The 25,863-nt window shown below is 38.4% G+C and overlaps 1 protein-coding gene across 1 annotated transcript in view; it reads left to right on the top strand.

Moving 5' to 3' along the window:
• The window catches only part of LRRC1 (leucine rich repeat containing 1), a 129,658-nt gene extending 106,288 nt beyond the window's left edge, over positions 1 to 23,370 (top strand). The window contains exons 9-14 of the mRNA XM_010363938.2: positions 1,785 to 1,903; positions 3,527 to 3,610; positions 12,977 to 13,092; positions 18,596 to 18,768; positions 19,720 to 19,856; positions 21,879 to 23,370. Of these exons, the coding sequence (XP_010362240.1) occupies positions 1,785 to 1,903; positions 3,527 to 3,610; positions 12,977 to 13,092; positions 18,596 to 18,768; positions 19,720 to 19,856; positions 21,879 to 22,037 (788 nt within the window). The 3' untranslated portion in view covers positions 22,038 to 23,370. The remainder of the gene's footprint in view (positions 1 to 1,784; positions 1,904 to 3,526; positions 3,611 to 12,976; positions 13,093 to 18,595; positions 18,769 to 19,719; positions 19,857 to 21,878) is intronic.
• The last annotated feature ends 2,493 nt before the right edge of the window (positions 23,371 to 25,863 follow it).

Below are 25,863 nucleotides of genomic sequence, written 5' to 3'. Positions count from 1 at the left end.
ATAGGATTGCTGTCTTTAATTTTATTCAGAACATCAAGGAAGCTTCTGAAAGGTTTTCAATAGTTGGAGAACTTGTATGGCAGAGGACCACTCCCTCCGTGGTATGTGGTCAAGGTGAAAATTTCAGTAGAAATTCAGACATTGTGTTTTGGTTAAACCCGGCTGGAAAATCAATAGGGATTTTGACTCTATGCAGAGATGTTCACTGAGAATCGTTTATGGCATCTGAAAAGAGTTGTAGAGACTGGGCGTGTTTTGTTGCTTGGAATGGGAAGCAGCAGAAAGCATGAGAGGATGACTTCAAACGTTTAAAGGACTGTCTTTCAAAGAAAGAGATGTATTACAGCTTTCTGATCAAATGAGCAAAATGAAAGGATTGTGAAGCTCAATTTCATTTAAGAGCTTTAAAAAGCAAAGATGGCTGGGAATGGCTCACACCTGTAATCCTAGCACTTTGGGAGGCCAAGAGTTTAAGACCAGCTTGGGCATCATAGTGAGACTTCCTGTCTACAAAAAATAAAAATATTAGCCAAGTGGGTTGGCACACGCCTGTAGTCCTAGCTACTCAGAAGCCTGAAGGGGAAGGATTGCTTGAGTCCAGGAGTATGAGTTTGGGGCTGCAGTGAACCATGATTGTACCACTGTACTCCAGCCTGGGCAATAGAGTGAGGCCCTGTCTCTTAAAAAAGAAAGAAAAAAAAAAAAAAAGGAAAGATATGTTACAAATTAGTTTGGGCTGCTTAGTGAAGAAATGAGTACCTTGTCACTAGCAGTATTCAAGGGGAGGCTAGAAGACTAGTTGCCAGGAGACTTCTCTGTTGGGGTGAGATGTTTCAGTGCTTGGCTGTGCTATTCAGCATACTCTGCAGAAAATGCTAGTGGGTCTCCTGACAGTGAGGGCAGGTGGAAACCCTCCAACGACATTGTTAGGCTATTGACTATGCTAAACGAAGAGCTTAAGAATTGGTTAGTTCTCCTATCTTGCCCTGTGGCTGCACATGAGGCAGGATACACCTTTCGATATTTTTCTTTCTCTAGCTTTATGACTGCGTTAGAATAGAGGCTGTTTTCTGATGTAGTGGGGAAAGTGTCAACGTGTTAGCCACTCAGTAGAGAATGAAGGGCGCCTGCTCTGTAAGCTTAATCCCATGACTTGTTGAAGTGAGAATCTGAATGACTTTGCTAGTGGCTAGTGGGGACTCTGAGGAGGCTGCAGTAAGACTTGTTCTTCTTTCCCATGAACAGTGGATATCACCAGGATGTCCAGTCTTCCTGGCCTGAGTGAAATAGACTCCGTCCTTAATATGGCTTTCCTGAGGTTACCGCTTTATTCTGGACCTATAGAAATACCACGCTGTAGGGCTCTTCACTGAGTCATTTTCATTCATAGGTGATTTAATAAACTATTTTTTTTGTTGTTGTTTATTGTAAGGATAATTCTTGGAGTAAAACGAAAGTCTCCTCTGTGCATGAAACACCTCCATGGAGACAGAAAGCTGTTTTGTTTTTCTGTAAATTTCTTGGCTTTGATGCGATGTTTTTATGTTTTTTAAAATGTTTTGTTTCTAATTGCCAACCGTTTTTGATGTTCTAAACAAATTATTTTAACTCCCAACCTTCATGGTCTAAAGGATAGAGTTTCATTATGTGAAAAGCTAGATGAGGAAAAAATAAGTAACTATTTGAAACAAAAAGAACAGCAGATAGGAAATTCCAAGCAGTGATTACGAAAATAATTGTAACTAATGAATTTGATAATAATAATACTAATGATGCTTTTACAGGAAAACTAAAGAAGCTGTCAATCTTGAAGGTGGATCAGAATAGACTCACACAGTTGCCTGAAGCAATTGGGGATTGTGAAAGTCTCACTGAGTTAGTTCTTACAGAAAATCAGCTCCTGGTAAGTGTGGTTTGCACATATATCATAAAGACTTACTAGGGTAGATTCTACTTATTTGTAATTTGAGTGGACTAAATGGAAATTTCTTCATATTATATCCCAGAAGGGTCTTACAAAGCAAATGCATGACCTAAAGATCAGTTTTTAATCTGCTTAAGCAAAGAAAGTAGTGCTTGGGTTTCCCTGTTGAGCCTGTGTCCCATTTGTGGTGCTTTGAATATAGGGACTGAACAAATGCCTCACAGATGTCTCCAGTGAGGTGTGGGGATAAGCTACCCTCAATGGATGTGTTGATGCCCCAGCTGTGGTGCCCAGAGACCACCACTGGGAATATTCATCAGGATTCCTCTGGCCTCTCCTTAGGTTCTTTGAGCAAATGGGAAGAACAGGAGAGAAGAGAAAAGAGATGAACGTTGTCCAGGAAAAGCCTTGGCAGGATGGGGGCTGGGAAATGCTCTTGATCAGGGAGCCATAGGATGGTATCTAATGGGCTCTGGTTAAGGCAGCTTCTTATTAGAACTTTGGGGTAGAGGAGGGGTTCCTCCACCTGGACCAGGCTTCCACCAGACAAGGGCAGGGGTTATGCGTGCACCCCCTGGTAAAGGGTGGGTGGGCAGGCAGGGTGGCAGCAGATCTCAGTTGTCTTTTCCTGTCCTGCTTCCCCCTCTGCTTTTGTCAGTCCTTCAGTTGTCACTTCTTCTTCTTCCCCTCTATTTTAGTTGTCATATAGCCACTCTGTTTTCTTCAGTTTACTCTCCTACTTTTCTCTTTTCTTTTCTCCATCTTCATTTTGTCACTTTATTTTTTTTTACTCTCTTTTCCCTTTTCCTTTTCCCTTTTCTTCTTTATCTATAAATAGAGTAAGTAATGTTCTTTCGGTAGAAAGAGCAAAAAGGACAGCAAGAAAGGATGGAGTGCACAGACATGGGTGGGGAGCCCAGTAGCCTCTCCCCTCAGACAGCTCAAGCAGCCAGCCTCTGGCAGGTGTGGTGAGAGTTACCAAATCTTCCAGTCCTGCTTTGTGATTTTAGGCTTACAAATAGTAATCATAACAACTGTAAAAATAATATTCACCCCTGGATTGCACTGGAGTGTTGAAGACTCCCATGTGGGTGCCAGCCTGGTTCTGATAGAGCTCTGCTCCCCACTCCAGGATGCTTACCTTTCTCCCATCCCCATAGCCCTCGCCTTCCCCTGCCCATGTGGCACCCTGCTCCGGCTGCTGGTTCCCTGCCTCAGTGCTCTGGCTTCCACAGACATCTAAGCCACTGTCCCAGTGTGGTCCTTGAAGGTGCAGGCAGGGTGGGAATGAATCTTGAGGGTGCAAATTCTTACTCACTTGAGTTGAACAGCATTTATTTCCCTTTACAAGATGTTTCCCTGTTCCCAGGTCTCCACTTTTGACTTCATTCCTTTAAAACAGACTTACCATTTCAACAAAATTTCAAAATACTTAATGTCACACCCCCTAAATGAACATTATAAATATCTAATATTCAGCAAAAACTATTGTTTCTGTTGCTGGATGAGATTATATTCTTTAGGTCCTTCCAGAGATCTTATTTACTGTGAGCCGTGTTAAAAATATGTGTTACATTAATAATGAAATTGTTATTTTAACAGACCCTACCTAAAAGCATTGGAAAACTAAAGAAGTTGAGCAACTTGAATGCAGACAGAAATAAATTAGTGTCCTTACCAAAAGAGGTATGTGCTTTTAGAGAAATCATGTGATCATAATTATGAAGAAATAATCACAATACATAAGGGATCAAAAATGTCAAATGCTTTGAAGACACATGTGTTGCTTTTAAAGGTGTGAACTCCAGTCTGTGAGTATAGAGCCGACTGGAGGAATTATGTCAAGAATGGTCATCAGTAACATTAAGGAGAGTTGGGAAAGGTGAATTTATAGGATTTTAAATGGGAGAAAGAAAGAGATTGACATTTTGGGTTTGACATACAGAGAATGGTGACACCATTGGCAGAAATGGATTGTTTGGGAGTTTGGCAGACGAAGTGGACGACTTTAGCTTTGATTTTTTAATTTAATGTGGAATTAAGCTCTATCCCATAAGCAATTGGAATTATAAAAATTGATCTCGATGCAACCATATTTCTGGGCAGAGATTTACATTGGGCCATGCTCATGTCTTGGATGAGTTTGAACAAACTCTTCACAAAGGCATACACGTAGAAGAAAGTGAATAGGAAGCTAAAGCCAGCTTCCTAGGATTTTTTTTTTTTTTTTCGTCAGTGGTCTAAGCACAAGAAAACGAGACTCCACCGTCTGTTGTGGAGAGTAGCTGTGTAGACTTAGAGGCATTTAAATTCTGGCAAGGGAGGTGGAAATGCTGACAATGAGGAGGAAGCTTATAGTGGATCAAACAAGGAGGTGTCTAGTGTGTTGTTTAAAAAGAAGGCTTACAATTAGCCAGGCATGGTGGTGGGAGCCTGTAGTCCCACCTACTCGGGAGGCTGAGATTGCAGTGAGCTGAGATCATGCCACCGCACTCCAGCCCAGGTGACAGAGTGAGACTCTATCTCAAAAACAAAAAAAGAAAAGAAAAGAAAAAGAAGACGACTTACTTTCTATTGGGTACTAGAAGAGCTTGGTTGGAGAAGGATAATACTGAACTTGATTTTTTTATTAGCAATAAAGCTTAAAACTAGCTGTTGATGAGCCTTCTCCTTTGCTGGGTCCTTATCTAGAAGGGTATGGTATTTTCTTGTATGATATGATCACTGGCCAGGTGTAGTTTGCTTCATATTTCTGTTTTGACTTTTTCTAACATCTATTTTGGAGTAATTTCAAAGCTGCCATCCAGCCAATCAGAACATGTGGCATTCTTATTTTCCTAGGGCCACATCTCAAGGTATCTGAACTTCCTCTTTCCTTTCCTCATCTTGGTGTTTGGCCCACAGTGTCCCAGTCTTCTCCCTGGGTAAGGTGGCCAGCATTTCTAAATGGAGACATGAGAATATTTACTATAAACATCATATTCTGAATCATCCATTATATGAACACTGGCATCTAAGTAAACTGTTTCCGGCTGAAAGACTTAAGTCTGTTTCTCAGCTAAGCTGGGACACAACTAAGAGATTCCACTAATTAGAAAAGTTGGGTTCTAGTTTCTAAGCAATAAACCAAAATACAGAACTAATATTCTGAACAGTTAAATTTACTCTTGCTGGATAGTGGCAGATGGATAGTAGATTGGACATATAAACACACATACAGATGTAGAAAAGATTTCTTTCTTTCTTTTTTAATACCAGGTAACTGTACTAGATGCTTTCAAGTATTTGTTGTACTTGTTGAATCCTTACAACAGCTTTTGCAGTCATGATGATTTCCTCATTTTATGAGTGAGGAAACTGAGGCAAGTAAGTTCTTTTTCTTACTTGGGCTCACACAGCTGGGAGTTGGTAGAACCTGACTCCAAAGATGAATCTCTCAATAAACACATGACCACTTAGGTAATGCAGGCTCAGCCCAACCTTTCCATCTGTGACCTTGAGGTAGGGCAAGCCCCTGATTTGTTAAGGAAAGGCCAAAGTATCTTTAGTTTGGACACTAAAGAAAGTTAATTCATTTTAGGTGTACTTTCAAGGCAGATCATGAGGAGAGCACTTTTAGGTGTAATGTTAATTCCCAGCAAGTTTCACCACCCATCCCCAGCTTCCCTGATCCCCTGACTGTCTTTCACAAGATTACGTTCTAAACAAGAACCTTTTGGAAATTTACTTTCATAAAACTTTCACCATCATTTCAGCATCAGTCCTCTTTTCGCTTTAAAAGAATGAAACACACTCAAGTGTTTCTGCCTAGAGTTATATCTAATCCATGCTATGTGTTCACTAAACTTACTAGAACAGTTTTTCATGATGTGAAAAGTGAAAATATCATGAAAATATTTCTAACTTCAAAGCATTTTAGTCATATTTTGTCCATTTTTCTGAGAAATTATGATTGGTCTTCTGGCATCTGGCATTTTAGAAAGAAGTAGTCTGTGCCTTTCCCTTCAGCTGTCTGATAAAGCAGAGAATGTTTAGGTTTTTAGGAATTGGATCTTTTCTAGATCACCTCCTACTCACACACACTCAGCTCCCAGAGTAGGAAATGTGCTGAGAACATGTCTCCAACTCTCCCACGGATCACAGTTTGCTGCCCAGCAGAAATGGTTGAGTGCTTGCCTCTGACCACTGGGGCTGAGCAGCCAAATCACCGAGAGCCTCCTGATCTCTCATGCATCACGTTGGCCCAGGCAGCACCTTCATGTCATGAGTCTCTGTGCAGTGAGCGTGGTAGGACCTGTGACTGTGTGTATGTTAGCTCTTCCTCCAAGCTTGATGCCATTTGATCAAATCTTGCATTTTCCTGATTGGATTCTTCCAAAAATGTATTGCTTTCTCTTAACAGTTAAGTTGCATACATGACATATCTAAACTGAAAGACTGACCAATTCAATTCATATGCCAAAAACCCATAGTAGTATTAATTGCCATTGGTCCGGTATGCTGTGTAGTTCTTCCTGTATTTTGTCCTTTAAAAAAAAAAATTGATAGTATTGTGTGTTGCCAGTTTTAGGGCACAGCTCCTTAATCTGTAGCAGCATTTATTTGCATTTTTTCCCCAAATGGTTGAGGGGAAAATGTTTGTACTGTGTGGGTCACAATAATGGATTCTGTTTGTGTTTTGTGGTGTTATTTGTAGTAAACATTTGCAAATCAATGAATGTCTTTTGTTTTCTTAATTGTTAGCTGCTTGGAAATTTAGAAAAGTCAGGTAAACTTGTTATCTTGTAAGTATTGTTCAGACCACAGTTGCATCTCTAACTTCCATTCTGCTTCTTAAATGCATGAAGATTCAAATCGGCTGACTGCTTTGTATGCTCTTCATTATAAAATATTGGACATTTTCCTCTAAATTCAGTTTTTTGTTTTTTTATGACTGCATGGCCTGGAACCTTATTTTGTTATATGTTTTTCATGTTTGTTCAGATTATTCACTCTCAAAAGAATGCTTTTCTGTGAGTTACATTTTAAGTTACTCAGAAATCCTGAAAGGCATCATTTGGCAGCTCATCTGTTTTCACTAAATTGTAAGTTTGTTGGCACAAATCTGTCTCTAATGGAAAGGCTAGATTTGCTTTATTTGCTACACCTGGCATGCCTCTGATTTTTCAAGTCACTTATTTGTGTCTTTTATTTTTCATCCTGTTGCTTAAGTATATATACTTCTGGGAAAAGGAGATTTCTTAAAAACTCATAGTGTTGGTGGAGAGGAGAGTTAAGGAACATACTGTGCAGTAGAATGATTGATTTATGGATAGATGGAGTTGGTGGTATATGTGTGAGCATGAGTATGATGAACAAGAGCCAGACCATAAGAATTTTTGGCTAGAAGAAATTGAGCTTATATCCAAGTTTAGAGTCCTTTTTTCTTTTTGTCTCCATTAAGTCCAAATGAAAGTGACGCCAACTAAGCCACACTTATACCCAGTGAGATGAGGCAAGATAGCATTTGCAGATCATTCATCAAAGCTTTTTTTAATCAGACAACCTGTAAATATTAATTACCCATGAATATTACTATGATGCTCAGAAATGCCTGTGGTGATAGAATATTCATTTTGTGGATAGTTTTCTGCCTTCTTATTACAATTTAAAATTATTTCAGTATGTCTCCATTATATTCTAAAATGAATTATTGATTAAAGACATAATATAGAATATAAAAATATTAGCTAAAATATAGTTGACCATCAGATTTCAAGATGGAGAAGTCATTCCTAAACTTGAAATAAGTCATTAAAAAATAGTTGATGGATTTGTCTACAGGAAAATTCAATTTCTGATCTTCAAGAAGGTAAAGACAGCCTTTACTTTCTTGAAAGGGGGCAGGGAGACATTTAAAGTATCTTAAATGAGAGATCTGTCTTTACTCTATTAGAAGTTCTTTTACACCAATGAGGAAAAGATGTGTTTACTATAGAGAAGTAGACAAAAACAAAGAAACTTCCACAAAAACCAGCAAGTGATTCACAGAGGAACAAATAGAAATGGCAACTAATGTGAAACAATTTCAGCCTCATCAGTATTCACAAAGTAATTAATAATACCAAATTTTGGCAAGGGTGGAGGGAAGTATATATTATCATGTAAATATAAATTATTATGACTTTCTGGAAGAGAATGTGATAATAGTAAAAACTTTAGAAATGTGTATACCCTTTGATTCTGCAAGTCCACGTCCAGGAAAACATTTATGGATATACACTAAGAATGATGCACAAGAACATTTCTCACATTATGCATAGGAGTAGCCTACATGTTCCAGGCACCATGCCAAGTGTCCATAGAGTCAGCTAACATGTGCCAGGCACAGTGCCCAAGGGCTTTTGCATTTATTCTTATCTAATTATCACAATAGTTCTATGAGGTGTAGGTAAATTGTTATCAATGTCCAACAGATTGTGAAACTAAGACTGAGAGAGGTTAAGTAACTTCTCCAGAATCACACAGCAAAGAAGTGGCAGACCTAACTAGCATTGTCTACCCTGGACAGTTTCTTAAATAATCTGTGATACATCCATAGAAGGAAATAACTATGTGGTCCATAAAAGTCCTCTTAGAAACATTGTTAAAGTGTATATGTAGAATCACAAATGTATGGCAGTACTGGAAGATCGTACCTCATAACGTTAATACTGATTATCCCTTTGTGGTAAGATTTGATTTTTTTTTTTTCATTGTGGTTTCCTGTGCATGGATGTATGGTTTTTATTTTTCTAATCGATGTAAGATACTTTTTTATAATCAGAAAAAAAAAATTCCGTAGCTCTTAGTGGATATTTTGATGTCAGTGGCCCCAGAATTCAGGGAATCCCAAAGCCACATGATTTCCAAAAATATTTATGAAGTAGGGAACATTTGAATAATATGCCATAGATGATGGGATTTTAAAATTATGTTTCATATTATTTTTGCTCAAATTGCATTTTGGCCAGATTTTAATTATTGTACATTTTTCTTTTTTTGCCAATGGGATGTGGGTTCAATTATGTTACAAATAATATTAAAAGGAATATACTGAAGGAAAGCGAAAGTTCCCTTACACTGAAGGCAAGCATTTAAAAAATGGAATATAAACAAAAGTGACTAACATAGGCTCCCTTTTTGAATCACTGAATCTGTCTCATGATCTCCTCCTTGGGTGAGCTAACCTGCAGGCAATTAATACTTAGTGAGAGTTGACCTGAGCAGAGGTTTGCTCAATAATCTGCAGATCCTATTTTCTTGAGATGGGTTAGATCAATGCCTAACAGCTAAGGAGACACAAAATGGCTGGACAAAGATTCTCAGCTATATTCCATAATTCTCAGATAATCCAAGTCCAACCCCTTGTATTCTGGGAAGGCGCTATTATGTGGTTTAAGGGAGGCTTAAAAATATCAGCTTCCTACATAACTGGTAATAAGTTTTTTAAACAGTGACTCTGCTTCCCAGAACTTCTAAATGATACAGATATTTTATCCTGATGACAACTAAGGAGCCTGTAAACTCTGCCTCCTGAACCCAAAAGAGAAAGCCAAAATATATATGAATGATGTGTATAATGTCAGTCTTCACTATTATTAATACAAAATGTCACTGCGATACATTGTTAGGGAGATAGTTTTTTTTAAGACATTCAGGTAAGTTCAGGAAAGAGACTGCCAACATCAGTACAGTTCTAAGAACATAGTAGGTATTTAGGTGTTGATTGTACTCATCATTTGGATCTGAGGTTTTTACTTCCTGGAAAAAAAATAGCTACCACATTTATTTGGCAGCAGCAAAAGGCCAGTTTCTGTGATAGGTGCCAAATTATATATGTGGTTTCATTTAATTTAATCATTATTGTTACTTTTGGTTAAAGTAACACATCCAAACCCACAAAACATATGACTGAGCCTAAATTCTAGCCCAGGTCTGTATGATCTCAAAGCATCCACTCCCTCCATCATACCGCATCTCCCTCTGACGTCTATAATGGACTATATCTTTTCAGTTATGGGTTTGAATGCTTAATAATCGTTTCTAAAAACCAAAGGTTTGTGCCATCCCTTCCTGGCTGATTTGGAAAGAGGGCTGTGTTTGTGTGAATGTTTGCTGGGACAGCATGTGCCTTTGTGGGGTGATTAAGGCATCCCTAGAACACTCTGCAACAACATGTGCTCTTTGTTGGCATTGTTTTTCAAAAACCATAGACAATAGAGATCAGGAGGTCACACTGCCTGCTTTGACAACCCAGAGGGCCTAAGAGGCTCTTGTACGCAATTGCGTTCCACCCCTTGATGTCTCAAATGGGTGTGAGATTAGAGTGGGAAAGGAAAAAGAAAAATCAAACAATAACACACAGTAGACAGCTCACACATTTCATTGAAGTTTACACTATATCTTCCCAAATGATTAATGGATCTTTTCCAGAACATTTATTTAGAGCCCTCTGACCCACTTTAATTAGTTAATTAATTTTTTGACTACATAATATATGCACATGATACAAATTGAAAATGTTCACATGGTATAGCAGTAGGGCCCCAAAACAGATATCTTACAGGTTGGTGTGGTGGGAGGGCAGCGGACAGCTTCATGACAAGATGCCCACAGTTAAAATGCAGGCCCAGCTCTACATGCCTTCCAGGAGCTGATTATCCCCTCCAGATGATCATATGAATAATAATATCTGCTTTGCCCCCCCCTTGGGTCACACATAAATCCTGTCTTTTCAAAGCTAGGTCAGGACGCTAGTGGGGGTCTTCAGCCTCAGCCAGCTGCTGACTTGGAAGCCCTCCTTCAGGGCATGTAGCCGTACCTCTGAACCCCAGCCTCATGCCGAAGCTCCTCCACCTGGAGCAGGGATGCGGGAAGGGTGCCCCGTGGGAACCTAGTCATTCTTTCTCATGAGTAGATCTTTGTCAGGATTGTTTAAATTTATCAGAGACTCTAATAATATTGATCATCAAAGGGATCAGGGCTTTAATTGCTTTCCTTCCATGATATTTCTAGGCATCTAAGTAGAACTGTTGATTCCCTTCCTCAAGGGAGGGAGAATGTGCTCAGCCATATGGGAAATCCAGTTGCACATTTCTTGTAGGACACTATATTGGGGCTATATGCTTATAAAACCTAAGAGAGGCTACTCTGGTGATTCTTACTGGAACAAAAAAGAGTTTTGTTGTCTCCACTGCTGCACATAGAGGCAGGTAACTTAAGTAGAGGTCTTTCACAAGTAAGTAAATAAAGTGTCTAAACATACGTAAATGAGAAATTTAGTGGGCAGAGAGGCTATGCGTGGTGGGTAGATAGCATGAATACTATACTTGCCAAGTACCCTGAGTGTACATAAACATGTGCAAATTAAGCAGTAACTCAAGTAAATGATCTTAGGGTTCTTCATGTGGTATTTTATGCTGTCAGAGGGTTAGATCATAATTATGAAATGAAGGCAGAGAGCATTTTATTATATGGACCAAAGGGTTCTGTGAAGACTCTTTGGAGGAACAGAGAATGTTTAGCTAATTTTGGATCATTGGTAAGATTTAAAAAGGCATTTCTATAAAAAACAGTGGGATCAAAAATATAAAAATGTATTTAGGGTATAATGAGTAGACCATTTTTGCTAGGATGAGAAATGTGTGAATGCGGGGACTAAAGGGGGCAAAATCTAAAAGCCTTTCTACATATCTGGGTGCTTTCCACATGACCAGAGACAAATGTTAGTCTACATTTACTTATATATTTATTTTTCTTTTGTATACATTATGGTTAAATATTGTGGTTCAATACATTATTTTGAAATCTTGATATTTTTAAGGAAGGAAATAAAAAGATTATGTATGAAGGTAATTATGTAGCCATTCACAAATATGCGTTCTGCTTTTGAGGATATTATATACATATATTAAACACATGTATAAATAGAAAAGGGCAGAAGATATATTCAGATATCATTAACCATTCAAGTCTTGTGCTCTTTCTCAAGTGGGAGGCTCTGGAGCAGTATTTTTCCATGTGTTGGAGAGACATCAATAGGTTCCTTCATGAGCCTTTCCTAGCAGTTGCCCTTAGTCAGGAGAGTGAGTACAAAAAGAATGTAGTACTTTATGGAGTCCTGCAGAATGTTGTGTCTGGGATCGAGCTATTTTTCTGCCCTCTTGATTCAGTTTCCCTGACTGTAAAAACCACCACCAATTTGTTCAAGAGAATCATTGGATTTTTTGTGTGTGTTTATGTTCCTTTTTGAAGACCAGACTCATACAAAACTCAGTTACCTTTAAATTTCTTACTTTTAAAAAATGGTAATCAAATTTGGTGTGGATGGAGGTGTTGATTTGTGTGCCTTTACGAGCAGGCCATGGCTAAAGAAATGGATGTATAGATTTACTCAGTTCACTTTTTGTGAAGATACTGCTGATTTTACATCCATCAAAAAAAGTGAATTTACCACATTAATTTGTGAATGGTCAAAAGCTAATAAAAGATGTATGGTGGAAATTAATGTACTGTATAATCTGTAAGATACCCCTCTTTTTTGGGAAAAAAAAAAAAATGAAACACTGAGAGTGCTGAAGTTAATATACTGGGCAAGTCTTGAATTGTGTGTGTATCAGGATCACCTTTGGCCTAACTTTTGAAACTACAATTGTTAAACTTGCGTATTACCACATAGTATTTTTCTGGATTGTATAGTTTGGCTAACATATTTAACAGATACAGTTGGGTTAGATATCAGCAGTGGAAAATGATTTCTTCTTTAGAATAAAATTTTTAAACTGTATCATTGATTTTCTTGATTTAATTTAGAACATGTACATCTAACGTTTCGCAGAGATTTTTATGAACATATGGGGCTGTGTTTTGTATGATTTAAATTAATGATTGTTGGTCATCAGTGAGACCAGTGAGCTTTGTGGTATAAGTTTATGCATCCTTTTTATACTGTTTGGTAAACAAGGTACTCTAATCCTACTCCATCTCCCCTAGAAAACTGGAAAAAAAGATGTATTTCCTTTCTCACCATAGATCGGCGGGTGCTGCAGCCTCACTGTGTTCTGTGTGCGTGACAATAGACTAACTCGGATACCTGCAGAGATGTCACAGGCAACAGAACTTCATGTCCTGGATGTGGCAGGGAACAGGTAAGCCTGTTGTATGCTTTGCTTGAGGGAAACAAATATACATACATCCCAATCTTTGCGTGCATCTTCAAATTTTTGTCTTTGCTTTATCTTACAGAATATGATCCCAATTTTTCAAATGACCTAGGCCTCAGGGAGTTCTTCATATGGGGGCTAGAGTACTTGAGCCCAATGGAGCAGAGAAGGTCAGGGGAAACCTGAGCATGGGTTAAAGTGTCAGTGGACACTTTTGTAGAAATGCTTCCCGGAATGACGGTACAGTGATGCCAGGGAAAGAGCGCTGAACTGAAAATGGGGAGACTTGGGTTGTGGCTTAGCTCTTCTAAGTAGCTTTTGTAAGTCATCATGGGCTTCAGAGTTTCCTCACCTGCAAAGTGAGCACAAATGAGTTCGAACTCAGTTTTAACCAGGGGACCTTGACATACTGACTCTGAACCCCCTGAAAATACAAACAGAATTGTGTATTTAGGGAAGTGTTTATAGCTAATGTCAGAATCTCCAAATGATTCATAATACAAAAAAAGTTCAGAGCTGCCAGACTAGTATTTCCAAGGTCACAGCATCACCATTTCTCAAGTTCCAGAGCAGAGGTCATGTTGGACTGAGCGCCATTTTCTAGAATATGCCTGTTCATCATCTTTGTGGAACACATTTGTTTCCGTCATTCCGAGCTAATTTCAGCGCCCTAAATGTCATATGCGCCTTCTCAGAAACAGGCTATTCTTTCTATTGGGAGACCCTCTTCTCTGGCTCCTTGACTCTCTTCTTCATCACTCAAGCTTTATTTTCTCGAGGGAGCCTTCTTTCTGAGTCCGCATTTGGGGAAATTCCCCTGCCATGGCAGTCACAGTACCATATGAGAATTGCCTGTTTTCATATGGGTAACCCTTCTAAGCCTGAAGTTACCTAAAGCTAGATATTCTTCTGGTTTATGTGTCATTGTATCACTTGTCAGATGCAATGACAGAGTGCCTGGCACATAACAGATGCCATTTTCAGTGGAACAAAAATGTTAATAGTTTTACAGGATGAATAGCAGGTCACTGCAGGATGGCTTATATCATAGGCTTCCTAGCCAAAAGGAATTAAAAATTGCTTTTGAGTGTAATATAGTTAGGAGAAAAAGGTTCAACTGCTTGGGGGAAGATGATCAATGATCTTAAATGGTAAAGGCCAGCAGTCTAAGGAGGCTGTCTCCTGAGTGCTGATTAGCTGATCATTTTGGTCAGGCACAGGTCACCATTTTTTATTCTTGCTAATGGATTATAGACAGCAGGGCTAAATAAACAGCAGTTCTTAGCTGGAATCTAGAGGTGAGTTATAGCCTCAGGCAATGCTCACCTTTTCAAAGTTAATGCTTTCAGGACATCTTGATAGATTCTTAAGACCACTAACTGGTTGCCGGAAACCCAGGATTAAATTGAGTTGAACCTCGGATTTCTGCTGAACTAAGCAGAACTAAGGCATGAGCCTTTACAGCTTGAGGAGGGTACTTCTTTCCTGATCTTTATCCTCTACCAGTAGAAATTCAGTGAGTCAACATTCGCTGGTTCTTGCCACACTACTGAGCATGAATTTGCATCAATTCTTGAGCAGAAAGATGCCGGTGATGCCGAAAAACTGTTTTTATATGAATGAAGGCCCCATTTCTCCAGTTCTCAGAAAAAGAGAAAATTAAATTTTTATTATGCTTGGGCTGGGATGGAGAAAACCCAGTTAAAAAGTCGAGTTACATAGCTGTCATTTGAGTCAGTTAAGTGTGTCATTTAGTCCATGCATACGTATATAGATTCATAACCAAATTTTAAGCCTATTAAAATATTTAATCACTGCTTATTAAAAGTATCAGTATAGAAACTAATTTTTTTTAAAAGGGCTACCTGGTCAGCCTTTTAGCTTGCAGAAATGTCGTACCGTAGGAAATCATACTAAATCGTATTAAATGTAACAGAAGCTTCTGCCTCTTCTTTCAAGTGTATGAAAATAACACATGGCAGCAGGAAACGTACACTGTGAGTTTCTAGAAACTTTCTTTTGCAGTTTGGTAGGATAAATTATAGCAAGGATGACTATAACCTGTCACTTGGAAACTAAGTATTAAACCTTCTGTGACAGTAAAGAAAATGTCTTGTATCATCAGTTACTCGAGCACAGAACACAAAATTCTTTAATACTTAGACTCTCTCCCATAGGAATATCCATCAAGTGTGCAAAACTGGGCATTTGAGGATTTTCCTTACTTGCAATATTAGTAGTACTGAATATTAGAAACAATGGTTGTCAATTGGGAAATAGGAAATAGCTTATACTTTTTAATTTTGTACTATGTGTGCATTACCCAGTCCAAAGAATTAAAAATATTAAAAGACAAACAATAGCATACTGTTGTGGAATACTAAGCAGTCAAAGAATGAGATATTTCTCTGTGCATTGACACGGAAAGAGACCCAAGATACTGAGTGAAAAGGGAAAATGTTGAGCAGTATATAGAGCTCTCATTTTGGTGGTGTTTTTTCCTTAAAAAAGAAAAATAAAATCACTTATTTGTGCATTGTACCCAAATACTAATAGTAGTTCCCCTAGATGAGACTTGAAGGTATAGGGAGTTTTCATTTTAGATATTTTAGTATTGTTTAATTTTTTGCCAGTTATGTTCTCAATTTATATATATTTTTAAACATTTTTGAAAAGTTTGCTTAAAACTAAAAATTCTAGTAGAAAGTAACAGAAAGAGGAAACATGACATTGTAAGGCGTATTCAGTCAGTGGTGAAGTTAATATTAATCAGTAGGCCATGGTTAGATATTAAATAAATTTGAGAAAGCAGTTGTTATAGTAGTTCACAGGCATGGAAGGTCACTTGGGGCTGGGTTGGTAATGGATATAACTGGAGACAAGAGGCTTACAGTTTGGTCATTCATTTGCTTTAGTTCTTGTACCATTGGTGTGAATAGTAACCACAAGTTTTTTATTTCTGGGCGCATGTGGTCCTAAATAGAACACGGAGATGCCCACAGGCTGTGGTTTCTTGTATGTTGATTCTATTTATTCTATAGTGTACAGAAGGTACCAGAATAAACCAAAAATGTATTATTAGCTCCTTTGGAAACCAGGAATGTATTTCTCATCGATTTTCTGACTTGTAGCTGGGATGGTTTACCCAAGAGAGACAGAAAAGCATGTGTATGTGTTTTTTTCCCCAGGCTATAGTGAGTTAGAGGATTAGCCAGCCTGCAGAATCTCTGTGGGCAGACTGTTCAGGGAACAGGGTGTTTTTTTCTTTTGGACACCACTGGCAACGCTTCTGTCCGCAAGACAGTGGGCAGCTCATGTGTGGTGTGGACTCAGTCAGCAGCAGCCACATTCAAGCTGGCACTTTGATTCTTTGCAGCAAAACTGGTGTTTCAGGCAACTCGTTAATCTGAGTGGAAATATGTTGATAAGATTTGTTGTTGTAGAGTCTAGTAATTTATTTAGCTTTGGTCATATGGTTTGTCATCCTTAGAAGCTGTTATTTATTAGTATTATTGATGCTCTTTTTAGCCTCTTATTTATACTTTTGCTTTAACATTCAGCTGGCTTCTAGTCTGAGAAGTTACAATGACCACGTTTGAGTATCTGTGTTTTGTGCCAGTTTTCAAGTCTTGATTTTTTTTTCTTTCTGTTCTCAAGAGTAAGACAGGTACAGATGCTGACTGTAAGTGTCTTGCCCAAGACTTGAAACTTTAAACATTCTAGTGGATGTTAGCTTGCTTCCTCTTTTAAAAGATATAGGAGAAAAATTTTAAATAAATTATATTTTTGTTCAATAAAATGAAAGAGGTTGATGTACTTGAAACTTTAACAGTGTATAATGCCTATTTAAAAAATCCTTGTCGCAGTACCTGGCAAATACATGTTTTTAACTTTCTTGCATTTGAGTTTATATGTATGTAACATTCTTTGGATAGAAAGAGAAATAATTTTTGTATAAGCAGAAAATATTTCAGTTCTATCCCTTAAAGAACAAATATCTCAGAGTAAGAAGAAATGTAATTGTGAATCTGCTGTTCCCTGAGGTTCCCTCAGGTGTCCTTCTCTAACTGTGAGCATATGGTGGCACCGGGTGGATTCTAGGATTTAAAAATATGTATTTCTCACCCCATACTGCTCTCATTAATGAAATATTATAATGTACAATTCATAGTCTTTTCAGGAGTACTTTAACATAAGCAGTTCTCGTGGATACACTAGCTTAAGAACCTCACTCCCACTTAAGTTACAGTTTCACAGTACTTCCTCAGTATTGCACGCAATACATATGCATGAGATGGACTCAGCCTTTACTGGACTAATTGTTAAGGAAAAGAAAATATTTTCTTATCTTTGAAACTAACACAGAAATCTTGCAAAATGTATTGTTACTGTGAAAAGTTTGTTAATAATGCTTTTGTTGTTAATACTGTCCATGCACTCTTTGATTTTTTTTTTTTTACTTCTTTTATTAAAGTAATTTAACCAGTTTATGCCTACCTTTTCCTCTGATTAGTTTTGTGTTATTGGAATACAGCTTCTTTTCATATCTTTAGAGAGTTCTAGTTTATTTCCCGTAAGTTCTGTCAATTGAAATGGTATGTGCATCTGAGAATTCACTGTTAGTCTTTTGGTAAGATGTATAGGTAGATTTCCTGCTAATGTTAACTGGAAATAGGTGTACATATGATTTCTGGCAGTGGTCTTTACTAAATAGATTCTACGGGTTGCAGCCAATCTGTGAAGTCTTTGTGCAAACATAAAAATAAAACTAATCTTTAGGTGTTACATTATAACATTTAAAGTACTTTCATACGTACTACCTCATTTGAAACTGAAATAATCTGATATAGATATTAATTGTCACCTAGGACTCTGAGAAGTAGGAGCTTCTAGAAACTGAGAGATAAAGGTTTAGAAGGGAATACCTGAAATAATCTCCCTAGAGAAAGTAGATGGAGTCCATACAAAATGGGGTTTAATCTTCATTTTGGCTGCAACTTAAATGCTTTGACACCCCAGGCACCTCCTTCCTCTTGGCCTGATTCATCAGGTGCTCCTGGAAACAGGTAATCCCGCAGCTTCAAAACCAGCCCTGTCAGTGAGGCTGTCGCCATCAGAGGTAAAGAACCTCCTCTGGGTCCTTCCAAAATCACCTTGACTTTTTTTCTCTCTTTACATTGAAACCTAGTACAAGACCCTAAAAATGTGTCCTACAATTTTCTCTCTCTCTTTTTTTTTTTTTTTGGCCCTATAATCTGGAGGTTCTCATGGGAGAAGTGAGAGCAGAAAAGGGAAGCACAGGAACCTACTGAAGAATCCACTTGCAAAGAGTATGTCAAGTGTCTTAAAAACATAACATCGTTTTTACATTTTGAAACCAAGCTCAGGAAGCTGTTTTTAATTTTTCCTCATTTTATGGATAGGGATTGATTTGATTACAAAATTTGAGGTTGTAATGTCTCTTTTTAAAAAAAAAAAAAAAAAATAGGTTGCTGCATCTACCTTTATCCCTGACTGCCTTGAAGTTGAAGGCTCTGTGGCTATCTGACAACCAGTCCCAGCCCCTGCTTACATTCCAGACAGACACAGACTACACCACGGGAGAGAAGATTTTAACCTGCGTCTTACTTCCTCAGCTGCCTTCTGAACCTACTTGTCAAGGTGAATTTAATTTAAGGACAGTATTCACAGGGCCATGAGATTGAGTAGGACCTAATGTCTGTCCATAAGGCTTCTTACTCCTTGATGTGATTGTGTTATATCCAGTCTGCACCTAGAGCCAGCTCAGGTGAGGCCACTGTGGGACTCTTCTGGAAAGGTTACCCTACATCCTTGCAGAAGGGCTGCTCATATCTATTTATCATGTTTGAAATTCCATAAGCAGTTTTTTGGTTTTGAATAATAGCTAAGGCTGAAAATACAATACTTCTAAAAGTGGTAACAGAGTCTCTTAAAATCCAAACTTGATAGTTCAGAGGATTAGTATTAACACCACTGACATACTGTTTTTAAGCCATTGAATTATTTTGAGTCATTGTATCTTTGTTTTGTAAACTGTGTGGTTAAACAAAAACTCCACATTAACATCAAAATGCTATCATAAACCCTTTGCTGAGAGCTGGGTTTGGTGGAGGAGAACCGGAGTGCCCTGGGGGAATGGGAGCCCAAGTGGGAGGACTTTAAGACCCTGGGGGAAAACGTGGTAGAGTGTGTTACTGAGGAAAGTACTAGTGTCCAACATGTGCGGCCACATCACTGTCAGGACAGTTTTGAAGTTGCATAAAATAAGTATTTTAAAAGGGACTCTAAATTATGACATTCTGTGATGAAATATTAAACATATTAATTTAGCAGATATTTTATATGATCTCAAATAGAATTATACATCATTAAAAAAGAAGGGCAACCTTGCCCCAGGCCTTTTCCTTTTTGTTTTTGAATTTTGTGTGTGTTTGTGTTTTAAAGCCAAACTTGCCACAGAAGGCCGCCCTTCTTTCTGGTGTTCTACCCCTGGTCCTCCATATAGATTCTGCCTTGTCAGCTGCAAAGTTCATGGCTTTTACTGGTCACATGAACCACAGTTCCCTGCTGATGTGGTCTTTGTCATTGCAGAGAATCTGCCTCGCTGTGGTGCGCTGGAGAACTTGGTAAATGATGTATCTGATGAAGCCTGGAACGAGCGTGCTGTCAACAGAGTCAGTGCAATCCGATTTGTGGAGGATGAGAAAGATGAAGAAGACAATGAGACGGTATGGAAATGCAGATTCTTTGCCTCTGTGGAAGTTCAAAATTAAAAGATTGAGAATGGCACCTAATAAGGATATTCTTTATTTTCAATTAGTATGTTCTCTGCCTTGCCTTCAGCATTTAAGAATTTTTTTAGAAGACAAAACTAGGTAATTCTAGGTGCTCAGTCACAAAAGGTAAATGAGGCAAATGGAACTCTTTTTTTTTTTTCTTTTTTTTTTTTTTTTGAGACAGAGTCTCCCTCTGTCACCCAGGCTGGAGTGCAGTGGAGTGATCTCAGCTTACTGCAACCTCCACCTCTTGGGTTCAAGCCATCTCCCCACCTCAGCCTCTCAGGTAACTTCTGCCTCCCGGGTTCAAGCGATTCTCCTGCCTCAGCCTCCTTAGTAGCTGGGATTATAGGCACCCACCACCACACCCAGCTAATTTTTTGTATTTTTAGTAGAGACAGGATGTTACCACGTTGGTCAGGCTGGTTATTGAACTCCTGACCTCAAGTGATCCACCCATGTTGGCCTCCCAAAGTGCTGGGATTACAGGCACCTGCCACCATGCCCCCTCTAATTTTTGTATTTTTTGTAGAGATGGCATTTTACCATGTTGTCCAGGATCTACAGTTCCTGGACTCAAGTGACCTACCCACCTTAGCCTCCCAAAGTGCTGGGACTACAGGCGTGAGCCACTGTGCCCGGCCTCTTATTGTTGTGTTGTGCTGCTTTTATGGTGCTTCTTTTTATTTGTGATAGTTTTCCCTCCCACTGAAACTTTTTTTTTTTAATTGTTCCCAGTGAATGCTGTCTCTTCCCATGTTGACTCCATTTACTTGCCATGATTTGACTTAGTGCCAGACCTCTGTGCCTTCTTCATGTAACCAGCTCACCTTAGTCTTCTTGTAGAGGGCTTATGATCTTAGTTGGATTAGTTAACAAGTTTTTGTTCAGAAATTGGAAAATACCAGTCACCCTTACTTTCATCTGTACTTGAAAATGTCTCTCAGACATCCAGCATCTCCAGGTGTTGGTGACAAGTCTTGACATCTTCCTAGCAGTTGACTTTGGCTTCTTAAATTCCTTAAACTAATTGAGATTTTTCTTAAGCAGAGCTTAGAGGGAGTACTTGCAGCCCCCAAAACAAAGTCAGTTTTAAAATTTTTGCCTACAGTCTTTGTTATTCCAGTTGTCACCAAATGGGATTTTGGGCCTATACAATCGTAAAGGGCAAAATGCAAATTAGGGATGACAAAATCACTCACTGTCAATGACTCTTTAATACTCACCTCAAGACTTGTTAGAGTGTGATTATCACCAGTTACTTCATTGCCTCTTCCAGTATTTTGTTAAGCTAGTTTGGTTCCCCCTAAAGCACTTGGATAGGCCGTTTAAAAGATGTACACACTGTTTTATGAGCTAAAGATCATGTAGCATATTAAATAATATTTTAAAAATTACTCATACCCTGTTACTTAACTTCCAGTCTTTATTAGAAGAGTGTGAACTTTCATCAGTAGGTCATAGAAATAGTACACACAGCAGCAAAATAAGAAAAGGAAATATTTCCCTCTTGATTTCCTTTTTCTTGCATGCCTCAAGGGTTGAAAAAAGCCAGAATCACTTTGGGTAATAGTAGAACATTATAGTGACTTTAATTTAGGATTTTTTATTTACTCTTTTATCTTTTTCTTTCCCCACACCCTATAATTATATCCTAAATTTTAAAATAAATGTTCTTGCTGCTTATGGAGATTTTTATTTTATAGTAATTTCATATTTTTATAAGTTTTTTTTATTCTAAAAGTAATCCTTCTGTTGTAACTAGGTAAGTTATATGGAACACTTTCTCTTTCCCTTAACTACCAGTGAGCAGTTGATAAATGCACATACCTCCAAAGAAAGCTTTTCCACCCACTTTAACTCAGAATTTCTAAGAAGGTAACATTTGTATTGGAATGCGAATGCCTTGAAGCTGCATGTTTTGAAAAAGTAGGGGAATAAAACCAAAACACTCACTCCACTGTTTGTTTTTAGAGAACACTTCTAAGGCGAGCCACTCCACACCCAGGGGAGTTAAAGCACATGAAAAAGACAGTGGAGAATTTACGGAATGACATGAATGCTGCTAAAGGACTGGACTCAAACAAAAACGAGGTCAATCATGCCATTGACCGAGTGACCACTTCTGTGTAGAGTTTCACCTCCAAGTTTTACCTCCTGTGTCTTCCTCTGCTGTCCAGACGTTCCTGTCTGCTTCCGGGGAGCCTCACGTGCTCCTTGTCTTAGCTAAGCAGCCCCCGCCCGCCATCTTCCCGTGGAGTGTGGGGAAGCTGCTGTCTCCCAGGAAGTGCCTTACTCATCCCGCAACCAGTCAGCCACCAGTGGTCTCCCGGCGTGATTTTTTTTTTTTTAATTTCAGTTGTTTGTAATAAGTAGAATACACTACTGTAAACATACGACTTTTGTTTTCGTCTTATGTTGGGATAAGGGAGAGCAGAAAGGGGAATTTTTATCCTACTCCCTTCCATAAAGTGCTGGGACATTTTGAATCCCCCAGGTTCCCTTGGACCTACTGATGAGAGATAGTTTTATGTATGGGGAAAAATGGATACTTTTTAAACCTTTTTTGGCAGCTCAGATGGTGTAAATTTTAAAATTTTGTATAGGTATTTCGTAACAAAAATATGTATTTCTTTTTTGTTATTTTATCTTGAAGACGGTACATATTTTAGTATTTGTGCAGAGAAACAAGTCCTAAAGTATTTGTTTTTATTTGTACCATCCACTTGTGCCTTAATGTATCCTGTGTCATGTCCAATCAGTTGTAAACAATGGCATCTTTGAACATTGAGATGAGAATAGGAATGTGGTATTTTAAAGCAGTGTTGTATTTTAATCAGTTAATCTACCTGGAGGATTTGTTTTTAACCAAAAAGATGAATTATCAATGATTTGTAATTGTATTGATTGATTTTTTTTGAAAAGATAAACCAAAGGATTTGACTGCTAATATTTTATTCCTTACACTTTAACTTTTTCTGAATAAGTCTCTCATAATGAGCGCAGTGTCAGACTGCACCTACTCTGATGGTATGTGCCATTTGTAAAATAAAATAGAGCAGAAAAGCACAAAAAGAGAAAACTGGTTCAGACATTCAGTGGGCAAATAAATTATGTACTGCAAAAGAATGATTTTTATTCAAGAAAGCTTTAAAAGTTTTATATCCAGATATACAACCACAATAAAGCAAAATAACCTATCAAAATAGAAATGTTGCTATCTTTATAAGGGCAATTTTATTTGTAAATAGAGTTTGAATCAAAGTATCAGAAAATACTGCTTCAAGATTTAATTTTAAATCTGCTAATTTAAGGGATATTGGGAAAAGTTTTGGTGTGTTTCTGTTGATTTCTTTTTTGTATGCTGTGATAAAAGAGAAATGAAAAGTGCCAGTCACTGTGTGGTGTCTAGGAAAATTATATATATATTTTTTTCTCCAAGAAAAAATTCATCCTGGACATTGGCCATACAGCTTTTAAAAATTATTACTTTGTATGTTCAAGTGATAGCAGGTAGCCAAATTCTTTGACAGTGTGCTCTGGTCTATTAAATATTTAAATTACCCATCAGTTGTGAGTGACCTCCTGTGGGACTTGCATTCACACGGGCAGAGCCCAGAATTGCCTTTGACTCTGGCTAGTAATTTTGGGTTGTGGCAATCTGGCCAAGTGGATTCCTTAGAAACCGGTCTTCAACCAACCAAATACAATACTTTCTTTTACTTCTATATATTTACTTATTGGGTTCACTTAGCTTTTTTGGCTGTGTGTATGTAAATAAGTGTGTATTTTAAAAACTATTTATGGAGCTGAAAGTATGTAACATATAAGTGAGTTTCGGCTGGTCAGTTTTATACCTTGCTCCCTAATCTGTGCATAGCGATTTTCTTTTCTCTATTTTAAGGTTTTTTGACATCCTCTATTTTGTTTTAAGCTTATAAAGACGATGCCACTAACTCATGGGCTGATTATATATAAGCAAATTGTTTTATTTAATGGGAATTGTCTTGATGTGGAAGAACAAGTAGAACTTGCATGGCATGTTTTGTTTGTTTTCATATAAAGCCCATCCTTTACTACTCAGTTCATCATGGCTTTTCTGGACTGGAGGTGGACAGAATGGCGTGTGTGTGCTTACATTTTCCTAGGAAATGTCACGCACCTAGTTTATTTCCTTTGGCCTGTCTCCTTTGTTCATTTTCACTTGGTTTGCTTTTTGTTTTCATTTTGGGGGCTTTTGTTTGTTTCCCCTCTTCCTTTGAGAGGGAAATGTCACTTTCATCTTAATCTTTTATGCTGGGGACCCTGCAGTGCTCTTGAACTTCAGGGTTCTGGAACCAAACTGAAGCTTCACAGTGGAAACAGCATCAACCAGACAGTTCTGCCCTGAGAACATGCCAAGCCGTTTCCAAGAAGGCCCCTCTCGTAGTTAGAAGAAAAACTTGATTATGTGAAAGGATACCTTTCTCTGTCCCCTCCCCCATCCCCATCGAGCCCTTCCTTTAGGAAAGGGAGGAGTACAGTATATGGCTGGCTGTTTGTCTTGTGGGAGTGACAGGTGAAAGCAGGAAAGGAGGTTAGTATGACCTATTCACCCACTTGTATTTTTTTTTCCCATAGCTAGTTATTTCTTCTTTTTAGCAAGAAAATAATGCCTCAGTGGGTAAAATAGCCAACAAAAAAAAAAAAAAAAAAAAGAGGAAGTGGAAATAAAGTCATTGATAATGAAAAGAGGGATTGGTAAGAAATCATAAAACGTTTGCCTGGATATTGTCTTTTTTCTGCAGAGTTTGGAGGAATGGTCGTGAGTGACCCAATCTTTCTGTCTAAAAACATACTAGCTGGCTGTCAATGAGGTGAGCAGGCAAGGTGGGATCACTCACACCAGCCTCTCACAGCAGCACTTCTGCCATCTCCTGAGAAATCTACCACACCCAACAAGACATGCTTAGTGAATGGGGTGAAGGCTGGGAAAATTCTGTGTCTGAGAGTTACTCTGAACAGCCAGTCCTGCTCTGGTGAAAATGACTGACGCTTGGTTGACCACAGTGGCTCACAGCTGTAATGCCAGCACTTTGGGAGTCTGAGGCGGGCGGATCACAAGGTGAGGAGTTCAAGACCAGCCTGGCCAACATGGTGAAAACCTGTCACTACTGAAAATACAAAAAATTAGCCTGGCCTCGTGGTGCGCACCTGTAATCCGAGCTACTCAGGAGGCTGAGGCAGGAGAATTGCTTGAACCTGGGAGGCAGAAGTTGCAGTGAGCCCAGATCGTGCCACTGCATTCCAGCCTGGGCGACAGAGCAAGACTGTCTTAGAGAAAAAAAGAAAGAAAATGAGTAAAGGTCTCTTCTGGGAATGCTGCTAGTGTGTGGCAAGGCTGCAGCAGCACTCTCAAGGGACTGCATTGCAGCTGCTTATTAATAGAAGGCGATTAGGGACATTGCCACTCAGTGACATCCATGGGGAGTTGAAATCTCACTTCACCATTATTGTTGTCTTACCTCATCCAATTTTCCAAAGAGCCAATTAAACGTAACTTTATCATGGAAAATTCAAAACATACAAAAGTAGAATAATCACTGACCCTCCTATAGCTATCACTTAACTTCAATAATTAGAAACACAAGACTAAGGCATTTATAAGGAACCAAATGTGTTATGCATGTATTTAAAATATATATTATGTTTTAAAATACATCTATAAGAAAGTGCACAATGAAGCATTTTTTTTAACGCTCTAGAAAAGCAAGCAAATGTATTTTTTAAAACTGCTTTGGATTTACAATTTTTGAGTCAACATGCCAGTGGAATCATGCATATGGATATAGGTCTGAATCCCAGTGTGCCACGTAGGTTTGGACAAACTGTTTAACCTCTCTGGGCCTCAGGTCCTTCATCTCTAAAATGGGGCAGTAATACTCCTTTCAGGCTTAGAGTGAGGATTAAGTGGGATACA

Source organism: Rhinopithecus roxellana, chromosome 4, assembly GCF_007565055.1.
Source record: "Rhinopithecus roxellana isolate Shanxi Qingling chromosome 4, ASM756505v1, whole genome shotgun sequence".
Lineage (NCBI taxonomy): Eukaryota > Metazoa > Chordata > Mammalia > Primates > Cercopithecidae > Rhinopithecus > Rhinopithecus roxellana.
This window is presented reverse-complemented; position numbering and strand designations above follow the sequence as displayed.